Source organism: Girardinichthys multiradiatus, chromosome 2 (genome assembly GCF_021462225.1).
Source record: "Girardinichthys multiradiatus isolate DD_20200921_A chromosome 2, DD_fGirMul_XY1, whole genome shotgun sequence".
NCBI classification, from domain to species: Eukaryota; Metazoa; Chordata; class Actinopteri; order Cyprinodontiformes; family Goodeidae; genus Girardinichthys; species Girardinichthys multiradiatus.
In genome coordinates, this window is record NC_061795.1 from 29,307,715 (window position 1) to 29,334,044 (window position 26,330).

At 37.6% G+C, this 26,330-nt stretch overlaps 1 protein-coding gene and 1 long non-coding RNA gene across 2 annotated transcripts in view; one reads left to right on the top strand and one right to left on the bottom strand.

The window, feature by feature from the left end:
• Positions 1-16,577, bottom strand: part of igf1ra (insulin-like growth factor 1a receptor) — a 111,118-nt gene extending 94,541 nt beyond the window's left edge. The window contains exons 1-2 of the mRNA XM_047393261.1: positions 15,892-16,577; positions 4,081-4,644 (exon numbers count right to left, since the gene is read on the bottom strand). Of these exons, the coding sequence (XP_047249217.1) occupies positions 4,081-4,644; positions 15,892-15,991 (664 nt within the window). The 5' untranslated portion in view covers positions 15,992-16,577. The remainder of the gene's footprint in view (positions 1-4,080; positions 4,645-15,891) is intronic.
• A 138-nt stretch (positions 16,578-16,715) lies between these two features.
• LOC124885092 lies at positions 16,716-21,395 on the top strand. Its single transcript, XR_007035006.1, has 2 exons — positions 16,716-17,210; positions 18,644-21,395. It is a non-coding gene; the product is annotated as an uncharacterized LOC124885092 (long non-coding RNA).
• Positions 21,396-26,330: the final 4,935 nt, after the last annotated feature.

Below are 26,330 nucleotides of genomic sequence, written 5' to 3' on the forward strand. Positions count from 1 at the left end.
AGGTTTATGTAAAATATTTGACATGATGAAAATTGTACCATTTGCTGACGACCAACATTTTCTGTGCTGGAGATGATGTCGAACAACTGTTGGATGTAACAAACGAACTGGGAACCTCATATTAAATCTGTTTAAGGTAAAGTATCAAAAAGCATCTCTGCCAAATTAAGCAAAACTCACACTAGAACAAAAGGCACTCCACATTCTGTACTGTTCTCCAGTTTTACCAAATACAAGTTATTGTGCAGAGCTTTGGGGCAACAATTACAAAACTTTACTACAGTCACTAATAACATTACAAAAAAACATTAGTAAGTAATTAATAAGGTTGGTTATCAGGGGGATACTGACACACATTTTAAAAAATCTAAATTTTTTAAACTTATTGACAGTAAAATTACAATTATTATTAGTTTAAATCAAAAAATAAACTAATATAATAAGACATTAAAAAACTTTTTAGAAGAAGGGAGGGGTTTCTCCTGAACAAGGGTGGATATAAATTTCTAACTTTTTTTAAGTTGAACCACCAAAACAAACTTCTGTTACAGTAAATGAAATAAAACTGTGGAACAGTCTGAATGTGGTGTCCAAAATAAAACTAGGGGTGGGCATTTATCGTATCATTTATCGAGACAAATTTCTTATCATGGTAAGAATTTTGAATTATCGTGACAACGATAAATTCCAAATAATAATATTTAAAAACACCAAAAACTGTCTGTATTGTTGGGATTGTTACTTTTACATTTTTTCCACCGTTTGTTTCACGAGAGCATCAATAAATATCAATAAATACAATAAATGCAGTTACTGGGTGCAGTTTAGTGATATAAATCAGACTTCTTTCTTTATGTAACTGGTGTTCTTAAAAAGCCCATGTCAAAATAGGCATATTTGTGTTTTGTGGCTCTAAGATTGCTGTGACATGAAGTCAAAGCCACACAGCTACCTAAAAAAAGACTGAAAGGAAGTTAATAATAATATTTATCATCACTTTTATCGTTTTCATACCACAGCAATGTCAAGATACAATTTGAAGTCCATGTTGCCTGCACCTACATGAAACACTTCAAATCATTATAAAAGAATAGGGGCAATAAAGAATACAATGAGTAATAATTGTTTAAATCTTATTAGTACTATTATTAAAGGTAATACAAGTATTATCATTGTTTCATTACATAAATATGTTTATCATAATACAAGGAATGATTATTGGTATTGCTGTTGTAGTCATTAGTATACATTTTAGTTAAGTACTCTTTACAGGAGCATATGTATTTAAATGTTAAGACTACTGCAAGATGTATAAGAATGATAAATATGTAAATATTTATTGAATGTATATTGTAATATACTCATTTTTAATGTCTGTGCCATATAAATTAAGACAGTTAGGCATGAAAATGGTGATGGATGGAGAATGAGTTGGAATAAATAAGTTTATACTTCCACCAACTCCTTTAAATATGCAAAACTATTCTATAATGTATACAATGTTGTTATAATGTTGATAACATGTACATATCCAAACAAAACAAACAAACAAACAAAGGAACAAGAAAAAAAGCTTTTTTTCAGCTCTGAAGAGAACTTGAAGGCCCAGAGGCTACAGTAGTCAGCTAGCAGACAGCGCTCCTCCTCATGTAGTGTAATTAAAGAGAATACTGAGCAGTATTGACTAGAAAACCACCGCATGCCCTTGAAGGAACATCTGTACTGGAGAAAAACAAGGCAATTATGCATTATGCATAGAGGTGGTGGGGGGGGGGGGGATAGGAGAAAAACACCTCATACCTTGAAACCCAACTCCTGGTATATCAAAGCACAACCCCGGTCTGTTTTACCTTCATTCTGCCTTATTATTGCTTGAAAAACATCTCACCCAAACACTGCTTATCAACTCTTTTTAAACCAAAGTGTATCTGCAGTCTTGATACTTCAAGGCCCTTCAGATGAATACGTTTACCCTGACCTTGGCCAGGGCCTCTGAGAGAGGCAAACTGCTCTAAACAACACTCCTTCTCTCAGGTCTGCTGTGTAAGAGCAACTCAGCAAAAACACCACATAAGCATCAATGGTGCAAAGAATAAAATTGTGTCATTGCACCGTTTACAATGTGGTTATCTCTTAAAACCCTTTTTGTCCTTTAACAAAGGGATTTAAACATTTATTTTATACGGCCAGTTGTGAACGAATTAAGCGGTTGATAAAATTGCGGGAAACTCCCGACAGGTCAACCTATCCAAGAATAAACACAGACAAACAATAAATGCAGCAGAAAAAGATGTGGTCTCAAGGGGAAAAACGCATGTTTTATTTCCACTATTTGTTCTGCAGGTTCCCACAGAGACCCCGAGTTTGTTTGTAAATCTGAACTGACCATGGGAGCTGCACACAGGTCTTGAGGACAATTAAAAAAGAAGAATAGGGGTGGGGGCTTTGGTGGCTGAGGCAACCTATTCCCACAATTATTTGACAAATAGTGCCTTACAAAACACTTTTGTTAATGTATTGGCTTTAGTTCAACATTTCAACAATATTTAACAATTTTGTGATTTCCTTTATCCAGTTTTTGTTGGTTTTTGTTTAGTGTTTTGTCTAGTGTATTTCTTGGTCCTCAAGATGCAACAAAACTCTAAGAACAGCTGGATTTATACAGAGATAACATAATACACAACTGACCTCAATTTACTAATTAGGTGACTTTGTAAGGTAATTGATTGCATTTGATTTTATTTCAGAGTATAAGAGTAAAATGGGCTGAACATGTCACACTTTATAGATGTTTACTTAGAAATAACTATGTATCTTTTTACTTTTAGGTGACAACTATGGGCTACTTTGTGCTGGTCTACCACATATAATGCAAATAAAATTCTCATTGCAAACTCTGGAATATTGCAAAGGATATTAATACTTTTGCAATCGACTATAGCTGAGAAACAAAATGAAAGCAGAAATTTACATAATTTTACACCACTACATCGCTACATGCGATGGGAGGACTAGGAGGACTGAATGTTGCAAGTCAATGACTTGATGCAATCTGCTGGGTTTCCTTAGGTAGAAAAACCTTTTAACCAATTTGAAGAATAAACTGCATCTGACTGCACTATTTGATATTTTGGATTAATTGGAATGTACGTACCCGACTTGAAATCTGTATGATTCGACTGAATTGACTTTGTAAAGTGCCTTGAGACGTGTTATGAATAGGCGCTAAATAAATAAAACTGAATTGAATTTGATATTTTTACAATATAAATTTCTCTGTCTCTCTGTTTTAGTTACGGCACAAAATGTCTGTTTTGACTCCACATGTGGTGCTGAATGTCAAATCTAACATAACAGTGCCAGAGACGTATGTCCACATTTATTACCTTGCGCAACAAATGGCTTCCATGAACTTTCACACTGATTCAACACGTTTTGCTGAACTCAAGGCATAGGATAGAGGTTTTCCTTCACTTTCCTTATAAAAATGCTATCAGTGTATATTACTATCCAAATATGTTATCTTTTTTACCTTATTTGATGATTTATGACCCTCCTCTGAACTGTTTCAGCAAAAAAAGCCCAACCCTACCACAGGGCTAAAGTTCAACGAGGACAATGCTCCCCCAGATTCTTCAATAAACCCCTTTTTCACAGATTTCAAAATGTCCCTCTGGCAAATATTTAGCTGACATGTTCCAGACTGCTAGACTACCTCATTTCTTGGCAGAGCTGCTTTAACCTCAACCGGGTATGTCTCACTGAAATACCTGGTGCTGCATATTGCTTCGCCATCCTTCCTTTTATAAACAGCCCAATCTAAAGAACAGGTCTGTGTGATGAACACGGTGGAAAATGTTTGAACTGCCTGACCAAAACAAGGGAAAAACTATACATAGATTCATGGCATTTGCAAAGTGTCAAAGTTACATACAATTTTAAAATGTTTGTAGGGCTGTCAACTTCAAACTGTCTACATTTACCATGCTTGTGGTGCACAAAATGGATAATCCTTGCTCATTTCACAAGCCTAAGCAACAATTACCATCTGCTATAGAGGAAAAACTGAAATCAGATTACCTTTCTGACAATGATTCGATGTCCAGCAGCGGTAGTCATTGTTGTCTTTGAACAATGTCCTCTGACAGATAGGGTTATCCTCCATGATGCCTGGGCAAACATCATCACACTCCTTTGACTTCTTGTTCCGTGTTATAACATTATTAACGTTGCTGTCCATGATCAGAGACCAGTCCACTGAGTCCAGGTAACAGAGCTCTGGGTTCTTTTCAATCTGCACAGTTCCACGGGTGATGTTCATCAGGTTGTACAGGCCAAGGTCCTTCAAGCTGGTCATCTCGTAGATCACCAAAGCATTGCCGAAGAAGAGGTTAAGCCCCCGAATGACACTCAAATTGGGGAAGAGCGTGTTGAGGCTATCCAGGCCAGGGATGCGAAACAGCAGCAGATAGTCGGTGATGACGGTCAGCTTCGGAAAGCTGAGGGTGCGGAAGTCCTCCTGGTTGATGTTGCTCGTCTTTTCATTGATTAGAACAATTTGTAGGTAACCTTCCAACACCGTGCAGTTTTCAAGACGCTTGAATTCACTTATGTCATTCCGGATGTCAATACTCGGGCTACAGACTGGAAGAAAGAGAAACAAAACACATTTCTTAACTGACATTTACATAACTTATGTTAAAGTGTAAGTATTTTACATTTGTAACAGAAAAAACAACAGGGTCCCTATAGATAGATAGATAGATAGATAGATAGATAGATAGATAGATAGATAGATAGATAGATAGATAGATAGATAGATAGATAGATAGATAGATAGATAGATAGATAGATAGATAGATAGATAGATAGATAGATAGATAGATAGATAGATAGATAGATAGATAGATAGATAGATAGATAGATAGATAGATAGATAGATAGATAGATAGATAGATAGATAGATAGATAGATAGATAGATAGATGAAAATATAAATGGATGATGAATTATTTGATGGATTGATAAATTGATGATGACAGATGAATTAATGGATATTTGGATGATGAACTAACAGAAGGATGATTGAATGATAAGCAAAGGGGTGGATGGATAAATGATAATTGATGGATGGACGGATGGATGTGGTATTGGATAGGCACTAACGTATATAGGTAACAAATATTTTTTTGAACTCCCCTGTCTGTGTAAACTCAGCCTTTTCCATACTTAATCCAGATCTGGAGCATACTTAATACAAACTGTACATTTCCAGACTTTATAGAAACCCTCAACAAAAAGGTAGTATGGATGTTTGGCCTGAATTTAAATGTGCATATATGCTTTGGCCAAAATGAATAATTATAACAATCTTCTTGAAGCATATAATCCTTTTAATCAAGATGGTGAGCCTGGCAGAATGTTTTCCCATGATCTGGAAGCCTGTGTGCTGCACTAGGACACCATGTTGCTACACTCTTAGGTTAGTTTGTTCTTAGTGCTCTCACTGGAAGGTATTTCTAAAAGTAACAAGAAAGTATCACTAGAGTACAGAAACTATGTATTTACCCACTGAGATGCAAAGGTTAACATGTTCAAACTCCTTTTTGTATAACCTTTTAAGCAACCCCTGGCTTTCTCTTTAAAATGTTTTGTCTGTCACCTTAGATAACCTTGGCATGTACGTGAGCCAATTCTCTGAGCTCGGAAAACAACATCTGAAACCACAGTGCTGGGAGCGCCCACTGACAGCATTCACATAAACCTTTTATCATTGATGACAATCAGCTCTGCTAGTAAATGTAACTATGCACCAAGACATCAAATGCTAATCTGTAACTTTTACACTTAAATAAACAGAATTCTTATCCATAAAACCTAAACCTGTCTCAAACTGCCAGCCAAGTTTTGGTTGAGCTCAGAGGTGCCAGACTGTGACTTGATCGCTTTTGATGCTACCTTCCAAGCATGCAGCCATGTGTGAACATGTTTTGACAGGGAAACAGTGACAAACTTTATGCCACAAGTCCCTTAATAATAAAAAAGTGCAACAAAAAACTCTTTAACAATTGGGGATCCAAAAGATGTTTGATTTATCAATCTGATGTAGTGACATCTTGTGGTTTGCTTAGCATACCCACAATAGTGATCCACACGTTTTTGCCATATCCATGTGACTTTCCTTTTAATGTTATTTCCAAAAATGCTATGACTGCATTTATATAAATAAAAGCAGATGATCTGCAAATTATTTAAACCCTATATTTAAAATCAGAATGGCTCAGCATTAATGGTTTATCCACAAATGTGCTTCAAAGCAATATTACTGCAATGACTGGCTTTCAAAATGTATCTTGATAACTAACAGGAGGACCCTTCCTCTGCTGAGCGTGGAGGATGTGGTATCCATGCTTACAACATTTTAATTAGTAAAACCACGTTTTCCATTGACCAAAGTCCATCATAATTGTTTCCTTCAAAGTAAGTGATGGCCTTGCTGGGACTGTATGGTTTGAGTTATCTCTCATTTCCTTAGATTTGGTTAGGAAAAAGGTGCATTATTCACTGAAAGGTGTAATTTGGAAATACAGTATGTAGAGCAACAACAGAGTTTGTAAAGTGCTTAAATGTCTAGCTTTGTTACACAGATAGCACTTTTCCAGCAAAGTTTGTTGTAATTTATTTTAAGTAAACTTTGTGAATGGTTTCCCTTGGCTTATTCAGATCTCTTCTGTGGGTGGCTGCTTTTTGATCTGTTCCAACAGTATGAGCCATCCCTGTGGTTTCCAGAGAAGCCAATGAATTACTAATTAACATACGGTGTCTTGCAAAATGATTAGCAACGCTTAAACCTGTTCACATTTGGTTACATATACTCCATACTTCCGGTGCTCCAAGTGCAGGCAGCCTATTTCACCACCTCCTACTCAATCCTATGTTTTTTCTCTTTTTAAATTAATTTTTTAGATGGCTTGTGTGTTTTTGTTTGTTCCGTCTGGCTTGTTCACACAATAAGGCTGAATATTTTGTGAACAACTTAGTTTTTATTCACTTTTTTTAATGGTACTTGTGTTTAGAGACCACGTAAGAGTCCAAAGTCCCGTTGTTTACACCAGAGATCGACTGTTAGCTCTCCGTAGCGGTGCATTGCCACCTCCCACGACCCAATATTACCTGCGAGGTGAGGAGGAAAAGATGCAGGACCAGCATCAGGCGTCGCACCCAGAGAAGGTACAGACACATCATTTTCCAATCATTTTCAATCTATATTCAGACTCCCTTTTTACTCTAATAGCCTCACTAAAATCCACTGCACCTGCTTTAAGAAGTTACCCAATTCAAAAATAAGGTCCAGGTGTTTACAACTGAATCTGGAAAGAGTTGACAGGACAACTATTTAGCTAATTAGCTTGACAGTAACATTAAACGTCATGTTTGTATTTTAAATGAGAAATACAATTTAAATAGCTACCAAACCACAGCTTTCTCTTTACACTTTATTTAATGTCAACAATTCTTAAGACATTTTTAAAAACTTTGGAAATGTTGATAATTTTCTTTTCCTTGCTTGTAATAATCCAGAGCCACTCTAAATAACACACATTTTAATTTCTGATCAGGGTGCTAATTTGGACAAAAATCCCTTAATGGGTTGTTAACTTGGCTGTTATGTATAATAAGGTAACGTTTATTAATGACCATAGTCATCTAATTATGCATCTGCTGCAGGCAACAGATTTGTATAGGGTAACAGCTTTGAATTCAAATACTTTAGTTTTACGATATTAACACAAAAGTAAAAACAAAATCTGTAACATTTATGCTTTTAAAAATTATTCACATTGCTTCAAGAGTAAACAACAAATAAACGTCTGTTGAATTTAGAGCTAGCATTTTAAGCAAACGTGGTTATCTGCTCTTTATAGGGTGACATGTCACTAGCTGATATTAGCTGGTTAGTCAGTCAGCCTGGATACTCGGGTGGCCAGCCTGCAGTCAGCTGCTTAACAGACGCTTTAAGCTTGCTAGCTGTAGTTTTAAAAGTTACTCTAAACTGAGGGATGACTGGAGCTTCTTTTTTGACCACACAATGACTGTTCCAAGTTTTGTTTCACCAGAAATATTTCCAAACAGCCTATTATGTGACTTGCAAGTGAAGAAAAAAATGTAGCAGCCTTCTTTCAACCAGCTGACCGACAGGGCTCAGCAGCAGGTATGAGAAGGGAAGTCCTAACAGAGAATTGTACTGGTTTTGAATCTTTAACTCTTTAGTAGAAACATTTAGCTTTGAAACATTTTATTGACTTTTTTTTAGATGATTACAACTTTATCAAATTATTTCTAATGATTATTATCATTGCCATTATTAATAACTTTTTACCATGATTAAGTCTTTTATGTTATTATATGTTATTTTTTCACTTTATTCTATTTATCTACTACATGTAAATTCCTGTTTTCAAAGTTCTCTCACAATATTTAGGACACTTTCATTTACTTACCTCAAACATTTTTTCACTCATAACCAGGTTAATTTTAACATAATTTGTTTATAAAAAGATTTTAGGGCTACTTCAGTCTCTTAAACTCAAAAGCTGGAAAGATTACATTAATCTGTCCTAACCTCTTTTTTTCCACAGTAAATATACACAAGATCTTAAGTGGCTTATCTGATAAGGGAAGGTGTGAATATTACAGATAACATGTTGTTAATTGTTGTCAAAAAGAAGGCTTAATGATTGGAACAGGAAACGCCTTGACATATGAGCTCCTTGGTTAAACCTGTTATGTTCTTACAGAAGCTTAGGAAGCAGCCACAGTGACACTGCTGCACCGCCTGTCCAATAAGACAGGCAAGTCTTTAATGTATGACTCTGATCATTGTCAAAACAGTAGTCATAGAGAGCAGTAAAGCAGATAACAGAGCTTTTTCAGTCCCAAACAAATATTGTGCCACCAGATAGTTTTTCTGCACAAGAACAGTAATGCAAGTCACTAAGGAATGAACTCTCCTGTGAAAAATGCATGCGTTAAATCTACAAGCACTCAAACTCACTGTTTGATGTGCTCTGTTTATATTTTTCTGGTTAAAAATAGAAGTCTCATTGTTTATGGAGGGGATGAATGGGTTATATTTGCCCCCGGTGGGGTGTGTCACTTGTCCAAATTTAGATCGGAAACAATTACTCCCGTAGAAAATAGTATTTGCTTTCTCCAATCAACACCAATGCCCCTAGGCTCCACATGTGAGCCATCAAGCTGCATGTCTTCTTTGTTTCATTGAGAATTTTCTTCCAGCTTCTCTAGCAGCCGGGAAGCAGGGAGGAGGGGTGGAGCCACTCCAATACAAAGACTAATTTGTTTGTTAGTAAAGAGAAGCTCTGGGCGCCACTTCCTGATGAGGGCATTAATAAAATCAGGGGGCGTCTGGCCAGCGGAAGATAAGATTTCAGCCAAGCCAAGCTATGGCGAGGCCACAGGGGTGCAGAATTCCTTCAAAAAGAAACCGTTACCTTCTAAATGTTTTTCTTGAAGTTGTGAAGGCTCCAAAAAGCAGAGGCTTGCATGGGAATACAAGAAGGGAGAGGAATGACACAGCCCTGTTTTTCGTGACGCTCTGATTCTGCTCATTAGGTATTTTAAGTAGCAGGAATTCCAATCATTTCCTCAAACAAAAGCTTGAGAAAAATTTTGTTTCCAACTAAACCTGTAGGCTCTCTGACTTCAGCCAATTCACTTGTTGCAAAAAAAAAAAAAAAAGCACTTAAATATAATGTAGTTACCATGATTACATTACATGAAGACAATTCAGGGGCCCTGTCCACAAGGACTGATATCCTGCACACATGTATTTGTCTCTTCCTCCTGGGTCTCTTTGCTTTTCACACTGCTGAGTAAACGCACATATCTCTACAGCGTAACAAGATCCATGGGCTCATGTTTATGATTGATAAACCCTGCCCCGGCCCTCTGTGGAGATGTCGACAAACAAACACATGCACACGTACACCTGCACCAGCACACAAACACAGGCAAACATGACCTCGGGCCCCTCTGTTAAAATTAAACCACGGCTAACGACCAACCCTTGTACAATCCACAGAGCACCTCCTGCTTGTAAATAATAAACTTTATTTCACACTTGTATGTTCATTATAACGTGCTTTTTTTTTATTCTCAGAAAAATACCAACTCATCCTATTAAATTCTGGTTCTTTTTCAGCTCATAGAAACTTTTTAGCTGACATAATGTGCATTTTTCTGTTAAACACAGAATTTAGAAAAAATAGAAATGGAAAAACATGACATTTGGAGTGGGGGCGGGGGTGTGTTTCACTTTAACCTGACAACAAATCTGGACAATTACTTTTCCTTTTTTTTAAATCCACAGACTGAGCAATCCGAGGAAGCACTAAGGTGAATTTTTTTACATATGGACATCTGTTTATTCCAGAAATGTTTAGTAAGATTCTTCTTCAATATAAAGCCTGAGGACCTTTTTATTCTCAGATATTGAATATTTTAAAACCCCTATGAAGAAGACATGTGAAACCCTTACTTATTACACATCAAATCAATGCATCATCAAATCTAAATATCTGCATATTTTTCCCCCTTTTTTGAGCAAATCTGTCACTGACACTGCAAGGCAACCAGATCCACAATAGTCTTTGACTAAGCTGCAAGGAAACACAGACAAAACAATAAATGAAATAAATAATAATAATAAATGAAAAAATAAATATATGCACATTGTATATATTGTATATTATTTAGCAAACAATCTTCATTTTTTTAAGTTCATTCCAGTTTCTTCATGTTAAAAAGGACCGAACATTTTGTTCAATCCTGTAAAAAGCAAAGAGATTTTGATCCATATTGAACCCGTCATTCTAAGTATTATAAGGATATGAACATAATACTACCACAATTTTTATTGTTTTTTGTGATGATGATAAAACAATTAAAAACATCACTATCTTTTTGGCTGTAAGATTTCTCCTCTGTAAATTATAAAACAACACAAATAATGCTATACAATTGTATACAATTTACACTGGTAAAATTACGCATTGCAAAAGTACACAATTGCACAGGATCAATATTGATATATTATATCAATATATTATCACAGGATAACTTTTTACCAGGGTAATCCCTACTGCATTTACAAGCAGCAATTTAAGTTTAAACTGAGCCTGAGAACACTTGCTGTGCATGTCACATCAACTCGCACCTGCCACATCAACCGGCCCTAATCCGCCGCATACTGGAAGTCATCTGACCAGCGTTCTGGAGGGTCACTTCCCCTCAGCGGACCCAACTTCAAACACTGCAGCTCAAATATCACCAAAACCCCAAATAGTAACTCTACACTCCTCATCATAACAACTCCCACACAAAGACTCCCTCTTACTCAAGTGAGCAGGAGGTGAGCAGCATTACAAGCTGCAATGACCTGATTTCTATGTAATAGTAGCTTTAAAAATGGATCGATAAGGAGAATGCATTGAGGCTGACAGAAGTTAAACAACATGAGGAAATAAAAACTGAAGTGTTTTATTCATTACCATCATAATTATTATTATTATTATTTTGAATTTGAAGTTAATTAGCACATTTAGGCAATAACTTTGAGATAATCAAGAAATATAATACTCTTGTAAAAAAAGAAGCTATTTGTGAAAAGCCTAAAAAAAACACTAAGTCAAACAAGCTATTAAATAAATATAAAGGTGGTATAATCCCCTGAATAAGCTAGTTTATAACTATTAGACAAATGGAATTACTCGGGATCCTTTAATCTAGAACTATATAAACAAATTTACTTGCCGCCGTTTATCCTTATTACAACAACTCCAAACCACCGCCGGTCTGACTTACAGGATGCAATGAAAAAGATTTGTGGTAAGGTTTCACCAAATCAGGTTGGCTTGTGACAGGCAGATCAAATGCACAAACATCCCTTTTTTTTTTACCTGAACCAGCCTGTGAACGCATCATATAAAAGCAGAAAAATAGCTGCCAGAGTCCTGAGCAGCACCAAGAATTTGGATCATGTCACAACATTCCTTAAAACACTGCACTGGCTCCCTGATTGTCAAAGAATAGACTTTAAAACTAATAATAATATATAATCATAATAATATATATCTATAATTCCAACTTCTCTATCTACGTGTCTACAGCTGCAGAGACCTCTTCACTCAGTGTTCCGAGGACCAGACCTAAACAAGTGGGGGCAGAATTTAGTTTCTGTACTTCTCATCTCTATATATATAACATTTCAATTTAACCAGAAAGCAGAAAAATGTTGTCAAGAATATTTTTCATAGAACAATCTGAAATCAGGCCAACACACTGCAATTGATGCATCTCTTGTTTGGAAACACCATACAGCAATGTCTATAAAATGTCGTATGCACAAACAGCTCTTATCTGATAAGACAGGTGGCCTACAGTAGAGGAGCTAACATTTACAATCATCACACAAATTGTAAAACACTCTACGGGCCATTAAACTCGCAGCAAATGATGATACACAAACGGTTGGATGGAAAGACTATAACGGGACAAATCCACTGACTTGCCATTTGAAATAAAGTGTTTCATTAAAGCGTTGCAAACCTCTGCTGGCAGCCAGGACGTTCTACAGGACAGCATTTTCACGGGATGCTCATAAACTGCCCCAGTGACACACTCGCATCTTTACCCAGGGGCAGGCCACTGACTCAGACTAGCACACCGAGTTATACACAATAATCGCAGAGGTAGAAGCATTTGCTGCACTTTTGTTGGGGATGAGACAAGGCCATCCAGCCCAAATGGAGGTCTTCTGTCACCTCTGTCATGAGGCAAAGCAGGGCACCTTGGATGGCAGCGACAGCAGTCATAGATGAGATACGTGCCCTGTCACGACAAGGAGAGCTGCCCCACAACAAGCCCAATCCAAGAGGTAGAGGGTCGGACAGGAAGAGTAGCTGTCAAACACGATGCCCACTGACGTTTGATCATTTGTCCCCGCCAATCCAATGTTCCAAGGCGACAGGAACAGGAACATTGCCTTGGCCTCATGAGACAGGACAGAAAGCGCTTGTGCTCACACAACCTCTGCACTAATGCTACTGGTGACAGTTCAAGAGCTGCAGGTAAAGCTCCCCAGTGATGAGGTTAGAGCAGAAGCCAGCTTACAAACTCCTCAAATTTATAACACCAAATTTGTCTCTCCTGCAAGTGTTTTATGTATGATTTCCAAACACCAACTATTTTCCCATCACTCTCTCTCTCTCTTTAAAAAAAAGCTGCATACTTGAAAGCTGTGGCATGGAAAGTCTGTTGTGGTGACAGTTAAAACGGGGCTTAATTACATTTTATTGGTGCAGACAGATTATCAAAACGAACAGAAGAATTTGAACCCCAAATAGAGCTCTAAGAGGTTTGTGATTTTCCACTAAGTGATGACAGCAGCTGGAAATTCTGACGCTCTCCAGCCCGAGTAAAGTAAACACCATCTACAAGTGGTGAATTAGTGACACGGATCCTTATATTCTGTGCAGGCTTTTGTCACTGAGTTTCTGTGTTCTGGAAAGCCTGATGTACTATACAGCACAGAGACTGGAGATCTGAGAGTGACTCCCTTGCTCTCAGACCTCCCAGCTGCACTCAGAAGCCTTTAAGGGAGCTCAGAATGGTTCAAAGAACATAGCTGAGGTCGAGTCACCGCTCAGCAGGGACAAAACCAGTTTTTTCTCACCTATTTGGATGCTAATAGAGGTCAGTCTGCATGTCTCCTTCACATGCAAAGATGATTCGAACTTAAGTTATAAAGGGATTGATAAGGGGGGGAAAAAAGGATGTGACGCTGGTGTCCATGTTATGGACACAAGCACAATTTCTGAGTTCAAGGCAGAACAATCCACCCAGAAAGGTGTTTAATGAATGAGTAATGCTTGTTGTTATAATAACAGATGAAACATAAGGGAAAGAAGGAGGGAAATCCTGATTGCAGACCGTAAGCCTCAGAAACGACAACTCGCTGTTCTACTCAAAGACAGAAACAGATGCGCCAGTCCGTCAGCCAGAGATTGGAATAGGCCAGTTTTCTCTTGATTGTCTCTGATCAGTTAAACACTGAAAATTCTGATTTGTTTTTTCCTTTTCAAGAAATGGATCTATACCAAGAATGACCACCATTTTTACCCTATAAACACATGTCCCAACAGTATGCACTTTGTTTTTAGTTAAACAAAGAATCAGGAATGTTAGGTAAATATACTACTCGTCATTCCAACATTGTCTACAATGTTTATCAAACAAGCTGCAGGACATTTTATCTCCATCACATTCTTTAGAAAAGAAAAACTGTAATTTATCAAAATCTGAACCATTGTGTCGAACAGCAAACAAAACTGGAAATTGATATTGGCCAGGAATATTCTATTAGCTGCATCGACTCTAATAATTACAAAATATAACTGTTTTTTTTTCTCCTTTATGCTGTGCGGTCCTGATGGTGGGAGATCAGAAACTGAAGGAAGGGAGGTAGGACACAAAGAAAGAAGCAAGGAAAGACACGAGGAAGAAAGGAAAAATTATGAAGGACACATTTAAAAAGAAAAGGATGCATGGAAAAAGACCCAACAGGAAAGGAAGGAAACGATGACACAAGCAAGGAAGGACAAAAGGAAGGAGACACGGCAAAAAATAATAACCTGGAAAGAACTTAAATCAGATTCCAGACTTTTCCAGTGTCCCTGTGCCACATAAAAGCTTTGTGTTAACTACTATAAAATTGTGAGCCCTACTTTTAGAAAATATCAGACATACATGTTCTTTTCACATGAATTGAGGCACCAACTTGAAGAATTTAAAAATGAGTTACGCGTTGGGTACCTACATTTTGTTTTAAATTTGCAAGCAAAATTGGGCTGAGAAAATTATTTTATTAATACATTTTACACCGTATACATACATTAAATTTTTTATATATTTTTTTTTATATTTCTATTTAAAAATGTCTTAACTGAGAGCAAAGTGGAACCGAAGTTCTTGTGCGCACAAACTTGGCCAATAAAGCTGTTTCTTCCAATGTACGTGGAATTACCCAGTGGTTTCTTGCGCTGTCAATTAGCAGTGTTACGTAGTGTTCTAAAATGTTTTCATATGTCCATGTCTCTCCGACTGAGAACCACCTACCGTCTCTTAAGCTTAATTAGCACAGAGCACACAGTGTTAAAGTCGAGTTGGAAAACAAGCTGCGCTCTGAAGCTGCTCTATTTTAAGGATTTCATTGACTCACGCACAAAAACAAACGGCTGAACAGCTTTTAGACATTTTTTTTTTTTTTTTGAAAATCAATCTACATCTAAATCAGCCACGTAAGTGAGCGTTTTACTGAAAAAATAATAATAATAAAAGCTTGTCTGAATTTGGCTGTTTTCGTGCGCAGCGACGCCACACTACGAAATGCAAAATGGCCACATGGTAGTAACGTAGTAACCTCCAGCTCTGCTCCCTGGATCCATCCCTTGGACTTCTGCGCGTTCAAAACAACGCGTTGGATGCTCCTGCTACTGGATTGCCTCAAAATAATAGCAATGCAAATAAAACAATGTTGCATATTTACGGTTAACTATGGTCGCTCACTGACACTAACAGTCAGAAACACCTGGTCCTAATGTTCAGTTTTAATAACGGGCGCAAGCCACACGGCAACACTGGGGCATTAAATTTAAAATAATCCAAAATATTATTATTAATACTTTTACTGTTTACATATAAAAATAAATAAAAAACTGTTTGCAATAGGTTGATCACAAAGATTGCAAGCTTTCAGACATATTTTCGCCAAAAGAAAGAAATTCGGGCATAAACACTATAATAAAATACTTACTCTCTCCATGAGTGGATCGCCCGCAGATAGAAGAAACAAACAGCAGCAAACCCCAAAACAAGGTCAGGCTACCCATCGATGTTTCTGCTCCCACGTTCATTATTTTCCTTTCAAAAAACACAAAAACTGTAATAAAATAACAGGCTCGTAGTCGTCCACCTTTCACAAGGGAGCCTGTACATTTAAAAAAAAAATGAATACAAAAATTTAAAATATAAGAAAAGGAATGATAAATGTCTGTAGCCTGCAAGGCTACTCTTTGGTAGCCTCCAAATGCGTGGTCGCTTTATTATGTAGATCTATTTAAAATATAAATAAATGCGACTTGATTGGGGAGGGAAGGCGTTTTTGATCGAAAAAATCCCGAAAATGCAGTCTGCTATTTCTGCCGATCACTGTACACTTTGGCTGGTGTGGCACACAGGCCAGTGATTTTCCTGGATAAATGATGGTAATCCCCATCTTCATTCTCCATCTCTTAAAAACAGCAGTGCGCCTCCAGTGTGTAGAGCCCTGGTGTTGGCAATAAAAACACAAGTCTGCTTAGATTTTTTATTTATAATTCCACCAGGAGCCAAATAAATCGTTCACAAGAATCCACTCGTGATAAAGGCTGAATGATGAAGAGGGGAGTGAAAAAAAAAAAACACGGACAGATCCACAGGGGTGGTGGCTGAGAGGGGCTGAAAAATGAATGAACTCCCCCCCCCCACCCCCCACCCCCCCTCCCCTCCCCACCACCACCACCTCCTTTTTTTTGCCTATGCCATCCAGCCAGGACAAGCTATAGAAGATCCTCGCAGAGCAGTCCCGGTTCTGTTTTAATACCAAATATCTCCCCCACCCCCCCACCCCCTCTCCCCTGGCTCCTCTCAGACTGATCCCTGCCGTTACTCTGGGTTCGCAGCTGAAAGAAAATACCAGACTTGTGCCACGCAAGAGAATGGATCTCCAGCTAGACGACCTCGGCTGGGGTGGGAGGGAGAGTGTGGCCACGCAGTTGCCTTTTACGAGAGAGTCTTCTGTTTCCCCTCTTATCCCCGCACGAACGTGTAAGGAACGTGTAAGCAAGAAAGAAAAACAGTCCGGTTGCGCGTAAAATCCAGAGGATGAAATGGTTCTGGCTCGCCCTCGATGAGCGCAGGCTGCTGCGGGTCTCAGCCCCTCCGTGGAATAGCTGCTCCAAACAAGTCGGCGTCTCACGCACAGAGAAAACGCGTAGCTGTACGGGTAAAGTGGCTGGGAGTGGCGGGTAAAAACCGGAGTGGAGTCAGCTCCAGTTCTCGAAGAACAAAACACGACAGAAGGAACGCATACAGGTAGGCCTACATCTCACAAAATTAGAATATCGTAAAAAAGTTCAATATTCCTTGTCGATCATTTCAGAAAATTAAACTTATATAAATAGATTCGTTGCACAGACTTGAAATATTTCAAGCCTTTATTTCTTGTTATTTGATGATTAGGGCTTACAGATAATGATAACCCAAAAATCTGTGTTACAGAAAATTAGAATATTGTGAAAAAGTTTAATATTGGAAACTCATGGTGTCAAATCCTAACCAGCTAATTAACTCTAAACACTTGCAAAGGTTTCCTGAGCCTTGTCTGGGTCAGTAGGCCACATAATCATGGGGAGGACTGCTGACTTCACCGATGTTCATAAGACAGTCATTGCCACCCCCGCCCCCCCCACAAGGAGTGTAAGCCACAAAACGGCATTGCTAAAGAAGCTGGTTGTACCCAAGCATATTTATAGAGAGTTGAGTGGAAGGTGAAGTGTTGTAGGAAAAGGTGCACCATCAACAGATAACTACAGCCTTGAGAGGATTATCAAGCAAAATCCATTAAAGAATTTGGGGGAGCTTTACAAGGAGTGGACTGAGGCTGGAGTCAATGCATCAAGAGCCACTACACACAGACAAATCATGCCCAGGGGCTACAAGCGTCTTACCTGGTCTTAGGAGAAGAACTGGACCTCTTTTCAGATTAAATTAAGAATTTCATATGGAAATCAAGATCCCAGAGTCTGAAAGAAGAGTGGAGAAGCACAGAATCCACTTTGCTTGAAGTTTCCACAGTCACTGATGATTTGGGCACAGTGGTGCACAGTGTTTTCTGAAGTCCACAGTCAACTCTGTCATCTACCAGGACATTGTAGCATTTCATGCTTCCTTCTGCTGATAAGCTTTATGGAGATGCTGATTTAATTTTCCAGCAGGACATGGGCCTTTCATGCCAAAGGTACCAAAAGGTGGTTTAATGACCATGGTGTTACTGTTCTTGATTGGCCAGCAAACTCACCTGACCTGAACCACATAGTATTGTCAAGACAAAGATGACAGACACCAAACCCACCAATGCAGATGAACTGAAGACCACTATCAGCCTGGGCTTCATTAGACCTCACACCCCACAGGCTAATCATCTCCATGCCATGCCATTGGTTCAGTAATTTATGCAAAAGGAGGCCAGACCAAGTATTAGGTGCATAGAAATGAACAAACCTTTCAGAAACCTGACTTTTCTGTTCTGCATATCCTTTTTTTATCAATCATGTGCAATATTCTGATTTTCTGAGACACAAAATTTTGGCTTTTTATTATCTAAAAGTCATAATTAGCAAAATTATGAGGAAAAAAAAAGCCTTAAATCTTTCACTTCATGTGTAATAAATCTATATATTAGTTTCACTTTCTGAAATAAGTGCCAAAAAATATTTAACTTTTTCATGATATTAAATTTTTTTCAGATGTGCTTGTATACTTCCAGCTCGGCATCTCGGCAGAGGCGTTGTTTAGATCCACGGAACAAAATCCAAGTTCATTTCAAGGCCCTTCACAAGATAAACAACTATATATATCAACTCTGTCAGTCAGTCATTTTCTACCGCTCTGACAACTCTGTCAGGATTTCCTGAATTTACGGCTGAAATCACTAACTCCAAGTCTTTGTTAGTACATCATAATCCTTTTTTAAACCACATGTATGTTAACTTATTACTTGAGTTTGAAACCTGTATATGGGACATTTGAAATGTCCTGAACTTACAACATTATCTGTATTACAGTGTGACAGCAGATTTCTGGGAACAATTCTTTAAGCTTTTTTTATTTTTTTCCCTTTCAAGACCTCAGACTGTCTTTTAATCTTTTGTAGTGGATCCTTTTGTTGGAATTTGATCAGGAATTTTACCCGTGTATTGGCATTTTGTCTCGCCCTTTTTCTATTTTGTAACCCTGTGCTTAAACCATTTTCTTTAGGTTTTCAATTAACCCTGTGAGAAGTTGGCATTTAAATCTCACATATACTTTAATTTAATTGTAGATTTCTGAAGGTTTATACCCTGTTTTCATTTATTTTGGTTCTAATCTCCGTTAGGACCCATGATCTCCTATATGAGAAAAATGAGCCCTGATCAAACCAATATTACTAGGAGGCCTCCTGCTCATTGATATTTAAGAGAGTCACTTAACCACATTTCCTATGACAAAATCACTGAAAAATAAAGAAAAGTGCTTTAAATCAGTTCAATTTTGATCACTGTCTACCACTTTTTTTTTAAAACAAAGGGGAGAAACCTACTGCGGGATGTGCCGTACCAAACATGCTCCGATTCATATCCACCGTGTAAACATTTCCCAGCTAACAGACTGATTTACAGATTGATCGTTGCACTCTGGTCATGCTCTACAGTAAGAAATTGTTGGTATGTGACTCAAATAAATTATATCTACCCATAGAAGGACACTCAAAAATATTTTGGATTAATCAAGGGTCATCTGACATATTTTATAAGAGTAGACTGGCCGTCAGCAGATGAGAAACCAGTGGAAAATAATATGCAATCAATAATTCACAATCAACGTAAATTATTTTCAAGCTAGTGCCCCAGTACAGCTTTATGCATAGCAAAACCCCAGGTGTATTGTGGTAAGAAGCAGATCCCGCTAATATGAATTACAAAAACAAATTGTAGACTGGCTGCATTTTTGTCCCTAAAGTGTTTGATTATTTATTATCTAACGCTGGTTTAACTCACAAAATAACGTGAGATTCAGGATATTCTCACCACAATGATTTATTTGATCAAAAGCCAGAGTAGTCAGGTTCAAGTGAACACAGTAATATTATTATTTACCGTACATTAATCAGAGGTAACTAAAATGAGTGTTGCATCTTTGTGTAGCTTTGCAAATAGCCAAATCAGCGTGTTCACCGTTAATTTGCTGCATGTTGTCCTTCAGCCACTGGACGTCTAGTTTGAGTCCAGGAAGCTATGTGAGCAACAAAGATAGTTAGGGAGAAATGTTGGTATGATTATTAGAGATTAGTAGAAACTTCGGGCGGGGCAGTCCTCATACACACTCCCTCCTAAAGTCATTTCAGAACCACTAATGAACCCAGCATGGTTTTGGACAGTGGGAGGAAGCCCCACAGCCGCTACTGGCTGCGTAATTTAAAACAGAATACATGGAGAAACTTGGAAGGGAGGTGGCATTCCTCTAACTTAAAATACGTTTATTTGGTCTGTAAACAAAGCTCCTTATAAAGACAGGACTGCGTTTGTTTCATGAATAACAGAACAAGGAACTCCCAGAATCAAACCCAGCTATAATTGGCAGTCAGAAATCTGTTTATTCACGTATTGTAAAGACAATTTAAGGCCTTCTTTCAACTACTGCTTGTAATACAACATCAAGTAAAGCATTTTTTTTAAATAATTGTAAAACCGAATTTAATTTGACTTTTTCTGGCCCGCTGAGCTGGAGTAATAGTACCAGCATCAAATCACCTGGTCAGGTGGTGGGAGGATTTTACTGTATTGTGTGACAATTACTACTTGTGGCACTGTAGAGTTTGTATTCTCCAAATCCTAAATATCACCAAAACTAAAGATTTGTATAGATTTTAGAAAGACGCCAAGTGCACCACCTTTAACTTTCATTAAAAGGTGACCAGTGGAGCACGTTCAAGTTATAAGTAGTGTTATGGGTCTTGTTATTGATAATAAGCTGACATTTAGTAAAAACTCTAAGGTCAGCAAAAAGATCACGCTTGAAAGATTGCACTTCCTCTGGACCATTTATTACAATTCTGTCCTCAAATTAACTTTTATCACTTGGTTCAGCAACCTATCAAAAGAAGAAAAAACATATCATAAAACAAGTAGTAAAAGTGGCCGGCTTACTTATCGATCCAAGTGATCTGGTCTAACACAAACAATTTTAAAGAGACTCACACAAAAGGCAAAGGATATTTTCCACTCTCATTATCAACTACTTCATGGCGAATTGCAACCATACTCAACTGGACAGTATTGGATTCAATTTGACTGAAACTATAGTGGCCTTCATAGTGTCCCTAGATGACTTTAGTTGTGAATTTATTTTAGGAAACTCTCTTAAAAAGTCATATTTATCATATCCTGTAATACCAGTAACTTTCTAGCTGTTAGAAAAGATGATTAATTGTGTAAAAAATAAACTCATCTAAAAAGTCAATGTAGTTTTTTAGACATTTTTGTTTCTTCTTCCAACCTATTTTGTTATCATCATATCGGGTTTTGTTCATAGTTCGGATTTCCTGAAGTGAACATAAGATTGCATCAACTACAATGAATTTGAGAGTTTACTACCCTGAAAAAATGTAGTTTTCATGTGTTACAAAAAAAAAAGACTTGATCAGGTGTTTTATAAAAATAATATAATATAGTCTTCTACAACAGCAAAAACATAATCAGAAAACATGAATAAATTAATATTCATATAAAGCTTTAAGTAGATAATATTGCTGTTTGCTAAAGGTGTGTTGGAGGGCAAAAAAGGAATAATAAAACAACATTCTTATTTTATTTTTATTTCCTTCTTAATATTTCTTTTTGATATCACAAACAAAAAGATTTTGTAAATTTGGTTTGATCCACAGCTATCTTGAACACACAGTACAGGTTCCCTGATAATTGTTAATCACAGCTGAAGTTCTTCAGTGTAAGATGATGGTGAAACATACTCAGCTTTAGATACACATTATATCTTATAGGGGAACTCTACTGTCAGCTCATGCCTATATATACAAATGAGATGAAACATTTTATATGTAATACCTTAGACATTGCAGAGATGTCTTGCTGCAAATTATTAACATCTTTGGAAAAGATTGTTTGAAATTTTAAAGAATGTTGATTTCTTTGCAATAGTTTGCAGGAACATTTCTATTTTTATTATATAAATTTTATATACAAGATAATTTTACAGTCAAAGCAAAGTGGAAAATCACAGCCATTTGTTGTTGTAATAATCTGAACAATGTTTTACAACCTGAATAATCTTTAATGCACAGCAAGCTATACAGTCCACACTACAAACCCCGGTGATAGGCCTGAAGGAAAATCTGGCATGGAGCTTCAGCAGTGTTGGGCTGGGCAGCTCTGCCTTTATCTCTCATTTAATCTCCCACACAAGCAGCAGAGACAGCCCGCTGTGCTCATTCTGATGCCTCCATCCGCATTACAAATTTGCGCATCAATGCTACTTTCAAAAACAAGAAGTTTACTTAAATGTGGAGCAGAACAATTTAAAGAACGACTTTTAGGTGAAAGTATTTTAAGTTTCTTACCGTTTTCTTCGTACATAGATGTTTTGGTCAGTATGTGTCAGTATTATTTTATGTTACATCTTACTAGAATAGAAATGCATTTTATTAGAAGAAAACTATAAATTGGAAATCCCTCTCACGTTATGGATATGTATTTTTCATCCGTCAAGCCACATGACGATGGAATTTATAAAATCTAGGGACTGAATAATTTAGAAATTATATTGAAATGGATGATTTGAAGTTGGATGTAAACGTTAAAAAACTTTAGAATGGGAATGTATATATTCTCTCCTGAAAACCTAAAGTAAGGTGAGATGTGTTTTACCAAGCAAAACTACAATTTTCCTAAAAAATAAATAAATAAAATAAATAAATAAAACAACTTCTTTTTATCCCGAGTAGGGTTTTTTTTTAGATTGATTTTTAAGGTCTTACATTGAGCCTAGTTAAAACATAACTGTCACAGCTCCCATTAGTGTTTCGGTTCTGCCCCCTGCTGCTCCAACAGACACATTACAGATAAACTGAGACACGTAAATATTCAAGTGCTCCACAAAAGATGAAAACGGATGTGACAATTAACAGAAGGGGTTACATGTAAAGTGAATACTATACAAACTGAAATAAGAAAACTATAAAATTATAATTAGAAACAATTTTCATTTTCTTTGTTCTACATGATGTTACCTTAAATATAAATGGTAAATGGTCTGTACTTTCTTAGCGCTTTATCTAGTTCGAGGACTAGATAACGGACCACCTGAGCTACAGTCGCCCCATTTACCTTAAAATCAGAACGTTTTGTATAGTGTGTAATAATCATTGTTTTAGTCTATTTTAGAACTATTTCTTTTTATATGAGAACCTCCAATAAAACAAAATTGAAACATAAAAAATCTAAAACATTTTCAATGTACAAAAATAAGTCTAAATACTGAGCTTATTTTTGCTTCTGTGTAAAATCCAGTCGTTATACTACTTTTATAATTTTATCGATTTATTATTTTACTTACCTTTCCCTATCTTTATATACAGGTCCTTCTCAAAATATTAGCATATTGTGATAAAGTTCATTATTTTCCATAATGTCATGATGAAAATTTAACATTCATATATTTTAGATTCATTGCACACTAACTGAAATATTTCAGGTATTTTATTGTCTTAATACGGATGATTTTGGCATACAGCTCATGAAAACCCAAAATTCCTATCTCACAAAATTAGCATATTTCATCCAACCAATAAAAGAAAAGTGTTTTTAATACAAAAAACGTCAACCTTCAAATAATCATGTACAGTTATGCACTCAATACTTGGTCGGGAATCCTTTTGCAGAAATGACTGCTTCAATGCGGCGTGGCATGGAGGCAATCAGCCCGTGGCACTGCTGAGGTCTTATGGAGGCCCAAGATGCTTCGATAGCGGCCTTTAGCTCATCCAGAGTGTTGGGTCTTGAGTCTCTCAACGTTCTCTTCACAATATCCCACAGATTCTCTATGGGGTTCAGGTCAGGAGAGTTGGCAGGCCAATTGAGCACAGTGATACCATGGTCAGTAAACCATTTACCAGTGGTTTTGGCACTGTGAGCAGGTGCCAGGTCGTGCTGAAAAATGAAATCTTCATCTCCATAAAGCTTTTCAGCAGATGGAAGCATGAAGTGCTCCAAAATCTCCTGATAGCTAGCTGCATTGACCCTGCCCTTGATAAAACACAGTGGACCAACACCAGCAGCTGACACGGCACCCCAGACCATCACTGACTGTGGGTACTTGACACTGGACTTCTGGCATTTTGGCATTTCCTACTCCCCAGTCTTCCTCCAGACTCTGGCACCTTGATTTCCAAATGACATGCAGAATTTGCTTTCATCCGAAAAAGGTACTTTGGACCAATGAGCAACAGTCCAGTGCTGCTTCTCTGTAGCCCAGGTCAGGCGCTTCTGCCACTGTTTCTGGTTCAAAAGTGGCTTGACCTGGGGAATGCGGCACCTGCAGCCCATTTCCTGCACACGCCTGTGCACGGTGGCTCTGGATGTTTCTACTCCAGACTCAGTCCACTGCTTCCGCAGGTCCCCCAAGGTCTGGAATCGGCCCTTCTCCACTATCTTCCTCAGGGTCCGGTCACCTCTTCTCGTTGTGCAGCGTTTTCTGCCACACTTTTTCCTTCCCACAGACTTCCCACTGAGGTGCCTTGATACAGCACTCTGGGAACAGCCTATTCGTTCAGAAATTTATTTCTGTGTCTTACCCTCTTGCTTGAGGGTGTCAATAGTGGCCTTCTGGACAGCAGTCAGGTCGGCAGTCTTACCCATGATTGGGGTTTTGAGTGATGAACCAGGCTGGGAGTTTTAAAGGCCTCAAGAATCTTTTGCAGGTGTTTAGAGTTAACTCATTGATTCAGATGATTAGGTTCATAGCTCGTTTAGAGACCCTTTTAATGATATGCTAATTTTGTGAGATAGGAATTTTGGGTTTTCATGAGCTGTATGCCAAAATCATCCATATTAAGACAATAAAAGACCTGAAATATTTCAGTTAGTGTGCAATGAATCTAAAATATATGAATGTTAAATTTTCATCATGACATTATGGAAAATAATGAACTTTATCACAATATGCTAATATTTTGAGAAGGACCTGTAAGTATTTCTCTACCTATGTATGCCTTTTATTGCACTATATTTTAATTCACTTGAAATGTCCTAAGTGGAACAATGATGAACAAAGTAGATGTTTGGGTAAAAAGGATTTGGAAAACACAAACTCTACAGTGGAACCCCTTCAATTTCTTTACATTGTGTTTGGTTTAAATCACAAACGTCTGTTTTATTCTGATTTTGTATGATAGACCAACACAGAGTAGTACATATTTTTAAAGTGTAAGCAAAAGGACACATAATCTCTGAATTAATCTGAAAGGGGGTGTGTGTAGTTGCATTCATCCCTCTTTAAATACAGGTCCTTCTCAAAATATTAGCATATTGTGATAAAGTTCATTATTTTCCATAATGTAATGATGAAAATTTAACATTCATATATTTTAGATTCATTGCACACTAACTGAAATATTTCAGGTCTTTTATTGTCTTAATACAGATGATTTTGGCATACAGCTCATGAAAACCCAAAATTCCTATCTCACAAAATTAGCATATTGCATCTGACCAATAAAAGAAAAGTGTTTTTAATACAAAAAACGTCAACCTTCAAATAATCATGTACAGTTATGCACTCAATACTTGGTTGGGAATCCTTTTGCAGAAATGACTGCTTCAATGCGGCGTGGCATGGAGGCAATCAGCCTGTGGCACTGCTGAGGTCTTATGGAGGCCCAGGATGCTTCGATAGCTGCCTTTAGCTCATCCAGAGTGTTGGGTCTTGAGTCTCTCAATGTTCTCTTCATAATATCCCACAGATTCTCTATGGGGTTCAGGTCAGGAGAGTTGGCAGGCCAATTGAGCACAGTGATACCATGGTCAGTAAACCATTTACCAGTGGTTTTGGCACTGTGAGCAGGTGCCAGGTCGTGCTGAAAAATGAAATTTTCATCTCCATAAAGCTTTTCAGCAGATGGAAGCATGAAGTGCTCCAAAATCTCCTGATAGCTAGCTGCATTGACCCTGCCCTTGATAAAACACAGTGGACCAACACCAGCAGCTGACACGGCACCCCGGACCATCACTGACTGTGGGTACTTGACACTGGACTTCTGGCATTTTGGCATTTCCTTCTCCCCAGTCTTCCTCCAGACTCTGGCACCTTGATTTCTGAATGACATGCAGAATTTGCTTTCATCCGAAAAAAGTACTTTGGACCACTGAGCAACAGTCCAGTGCT